Raw genomic sequence first — 19565 nt, forward strand, 5'->3', positions numbered from 1 at the left:
GTCATGGGATCTCAACATCGTTCTCACCCAGCTGATGAAAGCTCCTTTTGAGCCACTGAATTCCTGCCATGTGAAGTACTTGACCTGGAAGGTCATTTTCTTGGTGGCTGTTACTTCAACTCGTAGAGTCAGTGAACTTCAGGCCTTGATAGTGCATGCACCTTATATCAAGTTTCATCACAACAGAGTAGTCCGCCGCACGCACCCTAAGTTCCTGCCAAAGGTGGTGTCGGAGTTCCATCAGAACCAGTCAATTGTCTTGCCAACATTCTTTCCCCATCCTTATACCTGCTCTGGTGAAGACAAATTGCACACCTTGGACTGTAAGAGAGCATTGGCCTTTTACGTGGAGCGGAGAAAGCCCTACAGACAGTCCGCCCAGTTGTTTGTTTCTTTTGATCCCAACAGGAGGGGAGTCGCCTTCGGAAAACGCACAATCTCTAATTGGCTAGCGGATTGCATATCCTTTACTTATGCACAAGCTGGGCTGACTCTAGAGGACCATGTCACGGCTCATAATGTCAGAGCCATGGCTGCGTCAGTGGCTCACTTGAAGTCAGCTTCTATTGAAGAGATTTGCAAGGCTGCAACGTGGTCATCAGTCCACACATTCATATCTCACTACTGCCTTCAGCAGGATACCCGACGCGACAGTCGTTTTGGGCAGTCTGTGCTGCAGAATCTGTTCGGGGTATAGAATCCAACTCCACCCCCCAGGCCCATTTTTCTTCTGTTCCAGGCTGCACTCTCAGTTGTGTTTCTTTTCAGGTCAATCTCTGTTATGTCCTCGCTGTTGCGAGGCCCAATTGACCAATATTCCATTGTTTTGAATGAGCCTGTGTTATGATTCTGCCTGTCTGGCAGGGGAGGGGTGTGGACTTCATTCCTGATTGGCTGTCAGGGTTTGAGCTGATGTCAGTGGGTAATACTTAAGCCTACATGTTCCTGCTTCCCCTGCTTTGGCGTTACGTTTCTTTGTGGCTAAAGCCTTTGCAGTTCTCCGTCAGAACGTTGTTCTTTGCTCTAGTTTTGTATCTGTGTTCCCTGTTCAGGGCTTTCTGTTACTTCCCCTTTGTTTGGGATATCTCGTGGCAGCGTGTGTGTGTGTGTATTCAGCTTGCTGTTTAGTTCCTTTGGGTTCGTTTCTGTCAGCATGTGTGTGAGTAATTAGTTCACTTGCCTCCAGCTGGGCCTTTCCCTCGCTGCTGCAGTTCTCTGTGGGAGGCCAGCTACTTTTACTCAGTGGGGGCGTTGCCCTGTTCTGCCGACTTGGCAGGCTGCTAGTCTGCGGGCCTTCCCTAAGGTTGTTTCTTCGGTTATCTTCCTCCTCCATGTTCCTGTGACTTCTGGTTCAGTAAGTTTAACACCTTGTGTACTGTGTCTCTGCCTTCTGTGTGTTTTAGACGGGATTTTCTTCATCCCTTTTGTATCTTTGTCTCTGGTTTGAGGGCTAGTTTACCTATTGTTTCCTGTACCTGTCTCTGGCTTTTGTGGCTGTTAGTTGGCTCATTCTCCCTTCTGTCCTGGGGGGTTCCTGGCTGCAGTGTTCTTGTGGCAGCCGGGTCTTCTAGCTATTTTCTCCGCATCGTCCTGTGGTTACAGGGTGCTTCCTGTATTAGTTTTCCTTTTGTGCGCTAATCCCATGGGAGGGGTGTGGCACCCCGTGCTGGTTCCTTTGGTGTCCTTCCTTGTAATCTGGGGGAGGGGTTCCGTCCTTGGTCTTTGGAGCCTCCGTGGTTGGTTTTTCCTGCGCCCTGTGGCTGGTGTTCAGTGCGCGGCTGGCACCTTGGGTCCCGTGGGGACTCCTGTGTTTCTTTCTTCCCTCCCTGGGTGTGTATCGGTTCCAGTTCGGCCGCGAGGCCCACTTGAATGCCTATTTCCCTTTCTTCCTGAGGTGCTGCGTGTTGGTAGGCTAGGGGTGTTGGATAGCTGGGGTGTGTAGTGGCAGGTCAGTCTGCCCTAGGCCTTGGCCTCTGCTATCAGCAGATCTCGTCCTGGGCTCTAGGGCTCACGACCAATCCAACAGATTACAGCCTGGGTGCTAGGTATACCCCAATCGTGAGAAAAAGCAGCCTGCTTGTCCTCGGAGAAAGTGAAGATAAATACCTGCAGCAGGTATTCTCCGAGGACAGCAGGCTGATTGTTCTCACAAACCCACCCGCCTCCCCTTTGGAGTTGTTCTAGTTCTCTGTTTGCTTTTTATTAAACTGAGGATGACACGCTCGTTCTGCGGGCGGGAAGCTGTTCGCGCATGCGCTGTGTGCTCTCAAGTTTTTTGCTTTGCCTGCAAAGTTTTGCCGGTTTCCTAGGCCGCCGCGGACGTCGACCCAATCGTGAGAACAATCATCCTGCTGTCCTCGGAGAATACTTGCTACAAGTATGCATCTTCACTTTATCAGAATTTGCTTCTATATGGATTCACCTGCTCGTTGAGGAGTTGGTTCCTACAGAATCTATGCCAGACAGCAGGGTGGTAGGAGAGAAAAGAATATCGGGGGGGGGGGGTAGGAGAGAACACGGGGTGGCTGGACAGGAAAAGCCGTAGGAGCGCCCGGGGAGGAGGGGAAATGAAGATTGTGCCAATGGAAAGGAGAGCAAGGGAAGGAATGAGATGAGATGCTGCCTATAGAGAGGAAGGAAAAAGAAAAGAGATGGTGCCCATGGAGAGGAAGAGAAAAGAGGTGGTGCCCATAGGGAGGAAGAGAGGCCAAAGGAGGGAGGAGCTGGTACCTGTGGATGAAGGGAAGGAATAGAAAGAAGCCAGGAAGAAAAATGGCAGAAAGTTGAATGGGAAAGAAGTGAAGAAAAGAGGAGAGAAAAGAAATAGTGAGGAGAAGGCCCTGAAAATAGAGATCAGAGCACAGACAGAGGAACAGAACCAGAAACGGAATAAGATTAGAAAAATAAAATCAGCAGACAACACAGGTAAGAGAAATTATTTTATTTTCAGTTTAGTAACAGAAGTAAGGTATGTCAGTTTTGAGAATTTACATCTACATTCTATATTTTGCATTATACAGGTGAAAATGTGAAGGGACACTTTATGCAATTTTTAAAAATCTAATTGCGAGCAACCATGCGATTAAAACTTTTAATCGTGCTGCCCTGTTAAGGTCGGATCTTGTAAACAGCATCACTGTTATAATAATTGACTGATGGTAATTACCCCTGACATTTCATTCTAGTTCTGAATCAATGCGATGTTTGCAAAAACAAAAAGAAAAAAATGTGGGATATAAATGTAACAAAAATAAATAAACTTTTCTTCATGATTGATCAAATGTTGTATGTGATGATTATTTATATCTATGTCCTAAATATTATGAATTCAGTTTCTAAATATTTAATAAGCTCTTTTTTATTTTTAGCAAACTCCACGCAAAATAAAGGATCATATCGGTACAGGCCATGCAGATTCTCCTGCTACAGTAGTGATAGGACGAGCTCATTCAAGACCATTAGGTGTGATTGGCCGAGCTCCATTAGTAATGACAACCTATGCTTTCAAACAAAACATGAACGTAAATGAGAGTTTCACAGGTAAGATAACTTTACGTATATATTTTTACTTCTTGTTAGGAAGTGGTTTGTTTGAAGTATGATAGTAATGGGAGCTTCCAAAGTTGAACATATTTGTGTTGCTTCTGATTTTTCAGTGACAGTATCTTCATAGGAGAGTATTGTCTTTTGGTGTTTGCTATAACTAGTCTGTAGCCTTTATATTCATGTCATTTTATTTGTGTACTTGGGGAATGTATTGGCTAAATTTGAAAAATTGAGAAAAATACTATAGGACTTGCATTAAGGGCTATGATAAAATTCCTAAATTCTGAATTGATCTATTGGCCTAGTAATGCCAATTTCAAAAAGTAGAAGTGACCTATCTGGTCCCTCTTCTCCATTCCCCTACCCCAAGCTTCACATATACGACATACAATACAGTTCGACATTTCTATCCCACAATAGCCCCAAAGGCGTTCACTGCGGTTTATAAACAAGAGGCTAAGCATACCTTGGAAAAATACATTCTTTTGCATCAGCAGATAAATCCAGAAACTAGTGGATTGTGTCCGTTTACCAGCATGAGGAAAAAAAGATCGCTGACTTGAAACTAGCGACATAGGATGTCAATCTACTACTACAAATCATTTCTATAGCGCTACCAGTCGTACGCAGCGCTTCACAATTTAACATGAAGAAAAGACAGTCCCTGCTCAAAAGAGATTACAATCTAAATCCTCTACCCTTCCTCTGGAGTTTTGTGAACTGTCAGCAGGCGGATGGACTTTCTTCCCGTAGCTCCTGGATTCCTCTGTTAGGGGTGCTCCTGTCCTAGGTCTCCTGGTCAGTGGAGCATAGGGGTGCTCTGGCTATACCATGCCAGTTTTAGGTGGCATACCTGGTCACTCCAGGTACCTTTCCCCGTGACTTACCCCTGCCCTGGTCCTCTTTGCTGGCTTCTCTTTGCCTGGCTTGCACTTGGGCTGTTAGTGAAGTTCCTGTTTATTAATAAATAAATAAAAACCCTCCCTAAAGAGATCTGCTAACAGGAAAGAGAGACAAAACAAAACACTGGTGCTTTCAATGAAGAATTGAAGACTGCATCCCCAAGGCTGATTGTGGTTTCTTCCATCCTCATATGCTTTGAGAAAGATCATTGACCGTTGTAATAGATTATGTTTATATCCTTTTGAAGGTGTGGTCGCTAGAATTGCAGATAGTATTTTAAATAAGTTCTCATCAGATATTTATACAAAGATTGTCACATTTTTCCTTGTGATTCCTCTCCCTGTGCATCTAAGCATCTAAGCATCCTTGACACTTTTTATGCCTGTTTGGCAATCTTAAGATGATCGTGTAAAATCACTGTTAGATCCTTTTCTTTAGTGCATATAAGTACTTACTTTATTCCCTGGGATTTGTGCAGGCCAAAGGCTTAGTTTGCGAAAACAGATTTTGAGTTGTTGTTTTTTTTTTGTTCTGTTACCTGGCCTCTGAAGGCTTGGGAATGGAGCATAATTAAATCTAAGATCCATATCCAAATTCTTGAATTTCTGGAGCTGAATGACTTTTCCTCCCTGTGCTAAATTTGATCATAATCTAATGCTTTGTGATTATCAATCTTCAATCTCGTTATTCTACCAGCATTTACCCTTTACCCACTTGTTTTTGAGGAAGAAGCTGCATATCATGCACTTTATTGCTGTACTACTCTTTAGGAAATTCTTTGAAAATGCAACTAGAAATGATGGGAGGGCAGCAGAGGAAACAGTGGCAGCATCCTTTGGCCCACATTGATTGTATGGTACAGTACATAGGTTCCATTCCAGCCTTTGGGAGCCAATGGCAGCCTTGGCTCATATCTATAGGAAAGGAGTCAACCTGGGATGGGGAGGGAGGAAAAAGTAGTAGAATCAAACCTAGTAGTGGGAGATGAACATGTGAGGTAGAGTGGTTTTTTTGGGAAAAGAATTTAGACCACAGTTGGTTGGAGGTGGGAAGTACAAGATAATCAGACCTTGTGATGTGCTCTTTATAATACTTCAAGGAAAATAACTCCAGAAAGTTGCTGCCCATAGTCATCTGTTTAGTATATGGCAGTGTTCATGTGTTGAACATACATGACCCGAACTGCATGACACCTGTGTGGACTGAAATGGTTCAATAAATTGTTTTAAATAATATCCATTTATTACAGGTTTAGCTGAGCTTTTTAGCACACCTGTAAATGAAAAACAGAGGCGGAGTTCTCGGCTGTCTCGAGTTCCAAAAAATGCTACCCCAAATCCTTTCTTGGCTGAAGTTTCTCAGATGCTTACACCTGAGGAATCAGGTTGGTTGGTTTGTTTTGTTGTTGTTTTTTATACTAGTTTTGAGTACACCTGAGCAGCTGAACTGATAAAAATCACTGGGAGATTCCCTTTCCCAGGTTGCAAGTTAGCTGCTTTGTCCCTGCAATGATACTGATGCTTTTCCTTTACGTTTTTTGTCGAAGTGGCCACTGCTTGATTTATATAGTGTAGATCTCTGCTACATATATTGAATTTTTGGAGCTCTGGGTTTTGAATGAATTTATAAATCAGAAGATGGCGAATGAAAATCTCTAGAAAAGCATACTAGAGGATATGAATACAGAAGATAAGTGTTAGATAACTGAATTTCCCTATCATCAAGCCGATCAATCCATAGACTGGTGGGTTGTGTCCATCTACCAGCAGGTGGAGATAGAGAGCAATCTTTTGCCTCGCTATATGTGGTCATGTGCTGCCGGAAATTCCCCAGTATGTTCTCTATCTAGCAGGTGTGTGGTCGCACAGCAGCAGCTCTGGCTAGGTCTCCAAGCCTAATTGTTTAGGTTTTGTTGAGTACCTGGGGTTGAGGGCTCTTCGTGAGCAAGTGCAAACCTGGTGGTGCCAGGTCCCCCCTTTTCTCCCCCCTCCCGCTGGCTCCGTTAAAAAAAAAAAAAAAAACAGAAAAATAGACGTCCTTGAGGGAAAGACGTCCTTGGTTGCAGCTACTCACTGGGACTCCAAATCGTTGCAGCTCGGAGCAAGAAGCAGGTAACTTTATCTTTTCCTAGCGGGCAGGGGGTTCCCCGAACGGTCTCCACGTGGCTATGGCGTCGGATGGCAAGGGCGAGAAAAGACGCTCCCCGGACCGCGTGCGTGCATCTAGCAGGGGGGGGGGTTTCAAAGGCAGAGACTCCTTTCTTGGGCGCCTTTTCGGAATCGGGAGAGTTCCCTGGGTTTTCTTCCAGTGCGGCGTTTTTTCCCGCCTTAGGCGCCCATCCCCCGCTGGCCGCCCTCCCGGTTGTGGCCGGCCACGCTGCTCAGTCAGCTCCTTCTTGGGCCGCCCTTGAGGTGGGAGACGTTAATGGTATGGTCGCCCTTGACTCAGGCGATGGTATAAAGTTGGCGAAATTAAAGCACCATTCTTCCTGCGCGGCTCCTTCGTGGAGTGTCGCGGCGGGTGTTATTTTAGATGCGCAGCGCGCCTCTCCCCCGCTTTTGGGAGCGCAGGTTGAGAGTGCCTCTAGGGCCGTGGCCCAGGCTGCAGAAGTGCACAGACTAGGGGGTTTCTCCCCTGAGTTTATTTTACTGCTGCATCAGGCTTTCCTTATGCAAACGCTGCCCCTGCTCCCCTGGCTGATAAGGGTGATGAGGCTTCCATGATCAAGCGCCCTTGGGTGGATCTCCAGGCCCTAGGGGATTCAGTCTCCTCTGATGTGGATGAGGGCAGCGTATCTGAGTTCTCCCAAAGGTCCTTAGGGGATTCTGTTGAGGAGACCGATCCCCGCTCGGATGGAGCAGATGACCCCTCTGCAGCGCGGCTTTTTCGCTCAGAGGATTTGCCCAACCTGTTAGTGCAGGCCATGAGCATTCTGAAAATTTCCTCTCCGGAGGAAGGCCCTCTCTCAGCCTCAGCTGGCTCTGCCATTATGCTGGGAACTAAGCGCCCGCCCAGAACCTTCCACGTTCATGAAGCCATGCAGACTTTAATTTCGGCTCAATGGGATGCCCCTGAAGCGAGCCTTAAGGTAGCCAGAGCCATGTCCCGTCTGTACCCTCTGCCTGAGGGTGAACGGGAGGCCTTTCTCTGGTCTACAGTAGACTCTTTAATCACTGCGGTGACTAAGAAGACGGCTCTGCTGGTGGAAGGTGGCACTGCCCTGAAGGACGCTCAGGACAGGAGATTGGAGGCGGCCGTCCTGAGTTTGCAAGCCTCGGTTTGCGGCTCCTATGTGGCTAGGGCATGCCTGATCGTTTTGCAGCGGAATTCCACCTCGGATTCTTCCTTGAGGGCAGACTGGCCGGCCCTGGAGTCGGACCTGGCCTACTTGGCGGACTTGCTGTATGATGTCTTGAGAGCCTCGGCTAAAGGTATGGCTCAGGCAGTTTCTGCCCAGCGGTGGCTGTGGCTTAAGCACTGGTCGGCTGACTATGCCTCAAAATCTCGCCTAGCCAAGTTGGCTTTTAAAGGCAAGCTGCTCTTTGGGGACCAGCTGGACAAGATCATGACTGAGCTCGGCACATTTAAGGGCAAGAGGTTGCCGGAGGTCAGGACTCGGGCCGGCAGTGCTCGCCCCGGTCCCTCCAAGGGCCGATTTCAGGAAGCCCGTCGGTATCGCCCAGGCAAGTCGGCCTCCTCTTCCTCCTCTTCTTTAAAGCGGAACTTCTCCCCCAAGCAGCATTCCTTTCGCAGGGACCGCCGTCCCGGAGGTTTTTCCTCCGGCCCTCCCCCAGGGTCTCATACCCAGTGACGGGGCCCTGGTCCATGCCCCAGAGCAGATCGGAGGACGGCTATCCTCGTTTCTGGGCGAGTGGACCAGGGTAACTTCAGACGCTTGGGTTCTGGAAGTCATCAGAGACGGCTACAAGCTAGAGTTCTGCCGGCTCCTAAGAGACGGGTTCGTAAACTCTCCCTGCAAGTCTCCAGTCAAAGCGGCTGCAGTACAGCAGACCTTGGACAACTTGCTCCGCCTGGGCGCGGTGGTCCCAGTGCCAGTAGATCAACTTGGCAAGGGACGTTACTCCATTTACTTCGTGGTGCCAAAGAAGGGAGGTGCTGTGAGGCCTATCCTCGACCTCAAAGGAGTCAATCGGGCTTTAAAGGTACGGCACTTCTGGATGGAGACTCTCCGCTCCGTAATAGCTGCGGTGAAAAAGGGAGAATTCCTGGCATCCCTGGACATCAAGGAAGCTTACTTACGTATTCCCATCTGGCCGCCTCATCAGCGCTTTCTGCGCTTTGCAGTACTGGGCCGACACTTCCAGTTCAGAGCCCTCCCATTGGGGTTGGCTACGGCTCCGCGGACCTTCTCCAAAGTAATGGTGGTCATCGCGGCTTACCTCCGCAAGGAGGGAGTGCAAATTCATCCCTATCTGGACGACTGGCTGATCCGAGCCCCTTCCTATGCGGAGTGCGGGAGAGCTACAGACAGGGTCATTGCTCTTCTGAGCTCCCTGGGATGGATCATCAACTGGGAGAAAAGCCAGCTGCGCCGGACTCAGTCCCTGGAGTATCTGGGCGTTCGATTCGACACCCAAGTGGGCAGTGTTGCTGCCGGACAACCGGAGTGTCAAGCTTCAGGTCAGGTGGACCAGTTCCTAACCTCCTCTACTCTTCGGGCTTGGGACTATATGCAGCTGTTGGGCTCCATGACGGCCACGATGGAGGTAGTGCCCTGGGCCAGGGCTCATATGAGACCACTACAGCACTCTCTTCTGCGGCAGTGGACTCCAGTCTCAGAGGATTACGCTATTTGCCTTCCTTTGGATCCAGCGGCACGAAAGGCACAGAGTTGGTGGCTGAGGCCAGGCAAGCTGTCCGCAAGAATGCCTCTTACGACCCCGGAGTGGGTTGTCGTCACGACGGACGCCTGCTTGACGGGCTGGGGAGCCCACTGCCTGGGACGGGACAGTGCAGGGGCTCTGGTCTCCTGCAGAGACGAAATGGTCCATCAACCTCCTGCAACTCCTAGCCATCCGGTTGGCGCTTCTAGAGTTTCTCCTGGTACTGGTGCTGAGGCCTGTGCGGGTCCTGTCAGACAATGCCACGGCTGTGGCCTATGTCAATCGCCAGGGAGGTACCAGGAGCGCGCCCCTCTAGCCAAGGAGGCCATGAAGCTATGCCTGTGGGCGGAAGCGAATCTGGATCAGCTGTCGGCGGCCCACATTGCGGGAGTCATGAATGTCAAGGCGGACTTTCTCAGTCGCCATACCTTGGATCCCGGAGAGTGGCAACTGTCTGCTCGGGCGTTCTTGGACATCACGAAGCGCTGGGGCCGGCCGAGCCTAGATCTGATGGCGTCCTCGGCCAAGTGCTGCGTTTTTTCAGCAGAGGACGGGACCCTCGATCTCTGGGAGTCGATGCTCTTCTCCAGCAGTGGCCGGCACAGGAGCTTCTCTATGTGTTCCCGCCCTGGCCCATGATGGGCAGGGTGCTAGGCCAGGTGGCAAAGCATCCGGGCCGGGTGATCCTGGTGGGTCCAGATTGGCCCAGACGTCCCTGGTATGCAAACTTAATCAGGCTCTCAGTGGACGGCCCTCTGAGGCTGCCAGCGAGGCGGGGCCTCTTGCATCAGGGTCCCGTGGTGATGGAGGATCTCTCCGCCTTTGGTCTTACGGCCTGGCTCTTGAGCGGAAGCGGCTGAGGAAGAAGGGCTTCTCAGACAAGGTCATCGCCACTATGCTGAGAGTGAGGAAGCGCTCTACTTCTACCACTTACGCCAGGGTTTGGCGTACCTTTGCGTCGTGGTGCGAGGCAGGCTCTGTATCGCCCTTCACTGCTCCAATATCTTCAGTGTTGGCATTCCTGCAAGAGGGGCTGGAGAAAGGCCTGTCGCTCAGTTCGCTGAAAGTCCAGGTAGCGGCTCTAGCTTGCTTCAGGAGCCGTCTGAAGGGTGCTTCCCTGGCTTCGCAGCCAGATGTGGTGCGCTTTCTCAAAGGAGTTAATCACCTGCGCCCTCCTCTGAACTCGATAGTGCCTACGGAGAATTTCAATCTGGTGCTACGGGCCTTGCAGAAGTCGCTCTTCGAGCCCTTGCCAAGGGCATCGCTGAAGGACCTGACGTTGAAAGCGGTCTTCCTAGTGGCTATCACCTCAGCCAGAAGAGTTTCCGAGCTCCAGGCGCTCTCATGTAGAGAGCCGTTCCTGCGATTCACTGAGGCAGAAGTGTCGATTCGCCCAGTGCCTTCCTTCCTGCCCAAGATTGTTTCTCTATTCCATGTGAATCAGCAGCTTTGCCTACCCTCCTTTCGTAGGGAGGATTACCCAGAGGAGTACCCTGCGCTCAAATACCTGGATGTTAGACGGGTCATCATCAGATACTTGGAAGTGACCAATGATTTCCAGAAGTCTGATCACCTGTTCGTGCTGTTCGCAGGCCCTCGTAAGGGCCTGCAGGCATCTAAGCCTACGGTGGCACGTTGGGTCGAGGAGACGATCGCGGCAGCTTATGTGGCCGCAGGGAAGATTCCGCCTATTCAGCTGAAGGCACACTCTACTAGAGCACAAGCAGCCTCGATGGCGGAGTCCAGATCTGTCTCCTTGGAAGAGATTTGCAGAGCGGCTACTTGGTCTTCGGCTCATACCTTCTCACGACATTACCGCTTGGATGTGGCTGCTCGGGCCAAGGCCCAGTTTGGTGCTTCAGTGTTGAGTTCAGGGATTTCCATGTCCCGCCCTGGGTGAGTACTGCTTCGGTACATCCCACCAGTCTATGGATTGATCGGCTTGATGATAGGGAAGGTAAAATTATGTATCATACCTGATAATTTTCTTTCCCTTAATCATAGCTGATCAATCCATAGACCCTCCCAGATATCTGTATTGTTTGTATTCTGGTTATATTTCAGGTTCAAGTTCAGTTTTCAGTTCGTGTTCACGAGGACTTCATATTCAAGTTCTTCCAATTGAAGTTTCTGCGAGTTGAGACGATTTTGTGTTACAGTGAGCTGCTGTTTCCTCTCGCCCCGTTTCGACGGTGGCTGGATTGATAACTAAATTATGCCGGCGCTCCCTCCCGCTTCGTGCAGCTGTAGGGTAGCTTTGTAACCCTCCCGCTTAGGCGATGTTAGGGTAAGCCAGCTCCTCTTGCAGTTGCGGTAGCAGGATAGGCCAGTTCCCCCCGCATCGGCAGGTGTGGTTTCCCGCCCCGGCGGTGGTGCGCTGGAATATTTCCCCTCCCCCGTTTCGGCGGTGGTGAGCTGGGCAGAGTGTCCCTTTGTGGGCGTAATTCTCTAAGTGCTGAGTCCTGCGGATGGAGCTTTGATATCGACATACTGGGGAATTTCCGGCAGCACATGACCACATATAGGGAGGCAAAAGATTGCTCTCTATCTCCACCTGCTGGTAGATGGACACAACCCACCAGTCTATGGATTGATCGGCTATGATTAAGGGAAAGAAAATTATCAGGTATGATACATAATTTTACCTTCACAGACCTTGAGCGACATAAATTTCTTCTAATTTTACTTGCAACAATTACTTCGTCACATATGACAACCAAATTGGAAAAAATTGAAAAATTTCTATATGTTTACTGCTGGGATCTAAATCAAAGTGTATTCCATAACAATGCACGTAACTTAATTGGCTTAAGCCAATCAGCATTGTTAGCAGTTAACAAGCATCAATGAGCACTAATTGGCAATAATTAGAATTTATGCACATAATGCAAAGAGGTGGGAAAATGTGGGATAGAAATGCAACAAATAAAAAAAAAAAACTCGCTAAGCATATGCTGTTAACTCACTGCGTCTAAATTCTAATGCACACATCCAAAAAAGAACATGGTTTTGTTCATGGAAAATGGGTGTTGCCAAATTTAAGTGCAATGTTATAGAATATGGCCCAGTTCGTGTAAATCTACGTGCAGGGATTTACGCCACGTTTTCGTTAGTGTAAATGGATGTCCATAGTTTTAGGTGCTGGGATATCAGCGAAGCGTATTCTGTATACCACGCCTAAATCTTATAGAATACACCTGGGTGAAAATGATTTCCGCGTGGATTTTACAGGCGCCATATATAGAATCTCCCCTTTAGGGACCAGCCTATTAACTATGGTCTGGTCATGTGTCCCAACATATTTAATAGCTATATCCATAGTCATGCTGAGCATTAGCCTTGCCCTTGCTTTTTAAATTTGGGTTTGGTTTGAGATTGGTGCAGTTTATATTTTTGCTGAGCAAAAATATAAACTGCACCAATCTCAAACCAAACCCAAATTTAAAACAGATCTTTCTTGTGACACCAATAGTATAGAGACAAAGCAACAGCCTACCAGCTGGCCAATGTATCGCTGTCTCACAAGAGGTGCTTTCTGGAGCACGGTTCTGTTAGGCACCCAGAGCCACCATTTCAGGGCTGTTTGTATTTTTTTCCTTGGAATTGGGTCTTTACTCCCAGCCTGTGTGAAGACTTCCTTATTAAAGGGGACCCTCTATCAGCTTTTTTGAGTTCTGGTAGCCCAGACTGTTTGTAGATGCCACTTTGGCTGTCTAGGTCTCTGAGTGGGAGAAGTTTCTTCAGAGCCATTTCTGTTAAGTCACCAGTCTTTCTCCGGAATGCTAAATTTAGACATCTAGTAGACCTAATTTATTTTTATCTGAACCTTAGGCTCTTAGGCAGTCCAGGAATATCCTGCTGTTTCCAAGCAGAAGTAAGAATTAGGCATCTAGCTGCTAAAATGTAATGCATGAGCCACCGTTTTCAAACGAAGTGGTCCAAAGTTTGGCAAGCAGGCTATCAGTTTTACCCAAGTGTATTCCAACATTATATTGTATCTATCTCATTATTTGCTCCCAAAAGAGCTGTGCTTTGGGACATGACAACTAAACATGTAAGTCCCCTGCCTTCCACAGTTGCGCCAACACAGATCACTACCATGCCCATATGTAACAATTAATTTAACTGGTGTATAGTACTATTGATAAGCAATTTACATCCGATCTCCACCATATTATTAGCAATCGATTCCTGCAGAAGGTTCATTTGATAGTTTCGTAACCTACCCCAAGTATGCCTTCCCAGATGAGTGTATACTTCATGGGGTGAAGTGTTTCTCCGAGGACAAGCAGGCTGCTTGTTCTCACATGTGGGTCGATGTCCGCTTTGGCCCAGGAATAGGCATTTTGCAAGCAAAATATTTAAAAAGTTTTACCAGTCTTCTGATGTGCATGTTCAGACTGATTTCCCGCCCATCGCGTGAGCACTTCTCTTCAGTTTTTCTTTCTCTGCGTTGAGGTGCAGCAGCGTTCGTTTCTGCTCCTCTTCAGGCCCAGGAAGAGTCTTTACTAATTGCGAGTTCATTCGCTTCTATTTCTTTAATTTTTTTCTTACAAGATAAAAACAATATGTATGTATGTGTGTGTGTATGTATATATGTGTGTGTATGTGTGTATGTATATAAGATTACCGTAGTTTCCTTTAAGTTTTTTCACCTATTTTAAGTTTTCTTTCTTTTTCGTCGCGACCGGCCTTTAGACCACGCGGTCGGGTTCTCCCCTTTTCTCTTTTGTGCCTTTTTCTGTTTTTAGGCACAATTGCGTCTTTTGATTTCGCTGAAGCCATTTTTCCTTCCATGTCATCAAAGACTCCCAGCGCTTCAAGCGTTGTACTCGGTGCAACCGGACTATCTCGGGCACCAATATCCACGCCTGGTGTATTCAGTGCCTTGGGCCTGATCATAGCCCAGCCGCTTGTATTCTGTGTCTTCGTATAAAGAAACGGACCCAAGCGTCTCGAGAGGCCCAACAAGAAAAACCTTTTGGGGCTCAGTCTGGTCCATCGACTTCGGTACCGAGGTCGTCGGCGTCGACATTGAAGGGAGCATCGACGTAGGAGAGAGATGTAATAGCTGCTATGAGACCAACTCGTGCTGGGAGCAGTGAGGCGTCGAGTGGATTTCCACCTACCTCGAGGCTTCCTGTTATACAGGCCCCCCAGGACCGGCCTTTGTCAGACCCGGCCCCGAGGAGGCATGAGGATTCCACGTCCTCGGTACCGAGGAGTCTCGATGACGGGTGTTGAGCAAAGGCTAAGAAGCACCGTCGTCATTGTCCGACACACGGTACCAGGAGCTCCGGGACGTTGAGAGAGTCGGCACCCGTGAAGCGTCTGTGCCGAGAGGATCGCTCCCCCTCGATACAGGAGGTGCCAATGCTTCAGTCTCCTAGCAGCACAATGCCTGCTCCCGAGCTTCCACGGATTCTTACACCGCCTATCCCACAGCCTTCTCCGATGGCGGCTCTCAACGAGCGCATCTGGGCCTTGTTTCCAGAACTTCTGTAGGGACTGCTACATCAGCTTCGGTGTCGGGGGTGCTTGCGCCTTCTGTACTGTCTACTGCAGCGGCATCTGGCCCTTTACCTTTGGTGAGGTCCCCGTCCGTGATGCCACCTGCGGCATCGACTTCGGCTGCCACCCAGGTCGATTCCCCTTCGACATCGGTGGAGGGATTTTTGCCGCAGTCGAACAGGGCATCGACCACTCAACATTGCCATAGAGTACATCGCTCCTCGGCGTTGAGGCAGGTCCAGTGTCGAAGCACCTTAACTCTGGTTTTATCCGACACTGAGCAGGAGTGTTCGTGGGAGTCAGATGAGGATCCCAGGAACTTTTCTTCTGATGAGTCCTTTGGGATTTCCTCTGATCTTCCCCTCCGCTAGAAAGGAGACTGTTTCCACCAGAGAGTCTGTTCCTCTTTTGTCCGGGAAATGGCTACGGCTATTCCCTTTCCTGTGGAGGTTGAGGTCCACAGTGAACCTGGGTTGATGAGGTCTCAGTTACCCCACAATTCCATGGTGGTGGACTCCACCCTCAAGAGAGCCAGGAGTACTAGAGATTATGCTTCGGCGTCCCCAGGCAGAGAAGCTAGGACTCTTAATTCTTTTGGGAAGAAGACGTATCAGGCCGCTATGCTCGTTGCCAAGATACAGTCGTACCAGCTCTTCACGAGCGTACACTTGCGGGACTCGATACATCAACTGTCCAGCTTGGTTGATGCACTCCCTACGGAGCTGGCCGAGCCTTTTCGCCAGGTGGTCAGGCAGCAGAAGGCGTGTTGCAAGTACCTGGCCCGGGTAACTTTTGACACTTTTGACCTGACATCCACAATCGCTGCTCAAGGCATAGTGATGCGCAGACTCTAATGACTGCGTGTCTCTGACCTGGATCATTCTGTCCAGCAGCGGATGGCGGATGTTCCTTGCCTGTGGGGACAATCTTTTTGGAGAAAAAGTAGAGGATCTAGTTGATCAAATCAAGAAGCTTAATGATGCTATGGATTGCCTCTCCCACCGGGCACCTTCTGCTACTGCCTCCTCATCTAGGAGGTTTTTTGTAGGAAGGAGGAGTACCCCCTATATCTACTCTAGGCGTAGGTACACTCCTGCTTCTCAGCAGCCTGCCCAACCCCAGCACGCTCGTTCTTGTCAACAGCGTGCGCCTAAGGCCCATTCTGCTCCCCAGCAAAAGCAAGGGACATGCTTTTGACTGTCTCCAGTTCAGCATAGCCTCAGTAAAAGTGTACATTCCCGACGACTTACCGGTAGGAGGGAGGTTGATGTTTTTTCTCCAAAGGTGGCCTCTCATAACCTCCGACCTGTGGGTTATTCAAATAGTCCGGTTAGGATACACACTCAATCTGGAATCCAAACCTCCAAATTGCCCACCGGGAGCTCAATCTTACAGTTCCCAGCACAAGCAGGTACTTACAGAGAAACTCTCCGCCCTTCTAAATGCCAGTGCGGTCAAACCCGTTCTACCAGGGGAAGAAGGGCTGGGATTCTATTCCAGGTACTTGTGCAAAAGAAAACAAGGGGGATGCGTCCCATCCTAGACCTAAAGGGCCTGAACAGATTTCTAGTTTGAGAAAAGTTCGGGATGGTTTTCCTGGGCACCCTTCTTCCTATGATTCAAGAGAACCATTGGCTATGCTCTCTGGACTTGCTTACACACCCACCTCAATACTTCCAGCTCACAGGAAGTATCTTTGATTTCGGCTGGGAGCACAGCACTTTCAGTACCGTGAACTGCCCTTTGGCCTGGCGTCTGCGCCCAGAGTATTCACAAAGTGCCTAGCGGTAGTGGCAGCATCGCTACGCAGACTAGGAGTGCATGTGTTCACTTATCTTGATGATTGGCTGGTGAAGAGCATCTTGAAGGCAGGCGCTCAGCAGTCCATGCGAATGACTATTCAGGTGCTAGAACTACTGGGGTTCATGATCAATTACCCCATGTCCCATCTCACTCCAGTCCAAAAGTTGGAATTCATTGAAGCCCTGTTGGCCACAAAGACAGTTCGAGCTTATCTTCCCCAGGCAAGGGCAGACAACCTACTGTCCCTGGTGTCCATAGCTCAGGCGTCTCAACAGGTCACAGCTTGGCAGATGTTGAGGCTTCTGGGCCACATGGCCTCCACAGTTCATGTGACTCCCATGGCAAGCCTACACATGAGATCGGCTCAATGAACCCTAGCTTCCCAATAGTACCAAGCTGCGGAGAGTCTAGAGGATGTACTCCAACTGTCCACTGACTTTTGGAATTCTCTGCAGTGGTGGACGATTCGATCCAATTTGACCTTGGGACGGCCATTCCAAATTCCTCATCCACAAAAAGTGCTGACGACAGATGCAGCCCTCCTGGGGTGGGGAGCTCATTTAGATGGACTTCACACTCAAGAGCCTGGTCCTTTCAGGAAAAAGGTCTTCAGATCAATCTCCTGGAATTGCGAGCGATCTGGAACGCTCTAAAGGCTTTCAGAGACCGGCTGTCCAACCAAATCGTATTGATTCAGACAGACAATCAGGTTGCCGTGTATTACAGCAACAAGCAGAGGGGCATTGGATCTCACTGTCAGGAAGCCGTCCAGATGTGGCTTTGGGCATGCTGTCAACGTCATGTTTCTTCAAGGCACTTATCTGGCAGGTGTAAACAGTCTGTCCAACAGGTTGAGCAGGATAATGCAACCTCACGAGTTGTCACGGAACGTGGGCGTAGTCCTCAAGATCTTCTGAGCGTGGGGCACCCCCTCTGTAGATATTTTTGCCACTCAGATTAATCACAAAGTCCCTCAATTCTATTCCAGACTTCAGGTCCATGACAGACTGTCAGATGCCTTTCTCCTACATTGGTGGACAGGTCTTCGGCATGCATATCCTCCCATACCTCTAGTAGGGAAGACTTTGCTGAAACTCAAGCAAGACTGCGGAACCATGATCCTGATTACACCCTTCTGGCTGCGTCAGATTTGGTTCCCTCTTCTGGAGTTGTCCTCCAAAGAACCGTGGAGATTGGAGTGTTTTCCACCACTCAGAACAAGGGGTCACTTCTACATCCCAACCTCCAGTCTCTGGCTCTCACGGCCTGGATGTTGAGTGCTTAGAATTGTCTCCTTGGAATTACAAGTCTATTATCTGTCAATGACCGCAGTGTCCCAGTTGGTGTATATGGAATAGTAAGGTTATACAAATATGATGGACTAAATGAATAAAAAGCTTTGTGTGTCAATATCAGAACTTTAAATTTTATCCTTGCTTCTATTGGAAGCCAGTGCAATTGATATAACAATGGAGTAATCCTATCATATTTTGAAGCTCTACAGATAATACGAGCTGCTGTGTTTTGTATCATCTGTAGTTGTCTTAGATTAAATTTTGAAAGACCTGCATATACTATGTTATAATAGTCTAAACATGATAAGATATAAGCATAAGTTAGTGTACACAGGGAAGATTTATATAAGGAATTTCTAATTGAGCGTAATTTACGTAATTAATAAAAAGATTTCTTTATCACATCGGATACTTGCTCATTAAAGGATAAGGCGGAATCAATAATACCTAGGTATCTAAATGACTGTACTGTAGGTATTTGTTTACCAAACAAAGTTGGTGTTAAAGATGGGTTTAGGATCCAACTCCACCCCCCTAGACCCACTTTTGTTCTGTTCCAGGCTGCACTCTTGTTAGTTGTTTATGGTTTCAGGTGAATCTATGTTATGTCCTCGCCATTGCGAGGCCCAATTGACCAATGTTCATTGTTTTGAGTGAGCCTGGGTTCTAGGGATACCCTACATGTGAGAACAAGCAGCCTGCTTGTCCTCGGAGAAAGCGAAGATACTTACCTGTAGTAGATATTCTACGAAGATAGCAGGCTGATTGTTCTCACAAACCCACCCACCTCCCCTTTGGAGTTATTTATTTCTCTATATGCTCTTTTATTTAACTGAAGAGAAGTGTTCACGTGACGAGCGGGAAATCAGTCCGCACATGCATGCTGCATGCGCGCCAGAAGACTCTGGCAAAACTTTTTAAATATTTTGCTTGCAAAATGCCAATTCTTAGGCCGACGCACACGTCAACCCACATGTGAGAACAATCAGCCTGCTGTCCTCAGAGAATATCTGCTACATGCAAGTATCTTCGCTTTGCATTAACAGTACTTTCTAGAACCTTGAAATATTCCTCACCTACTGCTCCCACTCATTTCCTGCTCAAGGCGCTTTAGAAATAAGTAGTAGTAGTAGTATTTGTTTGCAGTTCCCCACTGGCCTTATGTCTTTTAAAATCAACCACTTGTCTGTATGAAAAATTGTCCCTCTGACCCAGACCAAACGCTTTAGCAAGATCTGTATATCCTGTCAACTCCCTATCTTCAGTTGTCCCAAAGTGTTTAAACCCTTCCCCTTCCATTGTGTACAATTTAGAATCAAAATTCCCAGTGATTAGGCCTTCCATGTACTGGATCAGTATTGCCAGAAAATATCTTCTATTTGGCAAAAATTTGAGTCTAGCTTTGATTCATAGATTAATAGACAACTTAAGGATGTCAGGAATGCAGTGCCACAGAGTGGCAGCCATGGCAAGATTTGCAAATGAGTCTTGCCTGTCAATTGCTGTAAGTGTACTCAGCTCTTATGGGAGTCCCATTTCCAACTGGTTAAATATTTAAGCTGGGCAGCCTGATAGTAGGCGAAAATTTGGCAGTGTCATTCCTCCCTGCATCCTAAATTGAAACAATAGGTGCTTTCTCAGCAATCCTCCAGACCGTTCAAGA

The 19565-nt window shown here is 48.3% G+C and overlaps 1 protein-coding gene across 1 annotated transcript in view; it reads left to right on the forward strand.

Moving 5' to 3' along the window:
• The window catches only part of LOC115471257 (serine/arginine repetitive matrix protein 2-like), a 286543-nt gene that overhangs the window by 240971 nt on the left and 26007 nt on the right, over nucleotides 1-19565 (forward strand). Inside the window, exons 9-10 of the mRNA XM_030204958.1 lie at nucleotides 3369-3540; nucleotides 5699-5833. Of these exons, the coding sequence (XP_030060818.1) occupies nucleotides 3369-3540; nucleotides 5699-5833 (307 nt within the window). The remainder of the gene's footprint in view (nucleotides 1-3368; nucleotides 3541-5698; nucleotides 5834-19565) is intronic.

This window comes from Microcaecilia unicolor, chromosome 5 (assembly GCF_901765095.1).
Source record: "Microcaecilia unicolor chromosome 5, aMicUni1.1, whole genome shotgun sequence".
Classification (NCBI taxonomy): domain Eukaryota; kingdom Metazoa; phylum Chordata; class Amphibia; order Gymnophiona; family Siphonopidae; genus Microcaecilia; species Microcaecilia unicolor.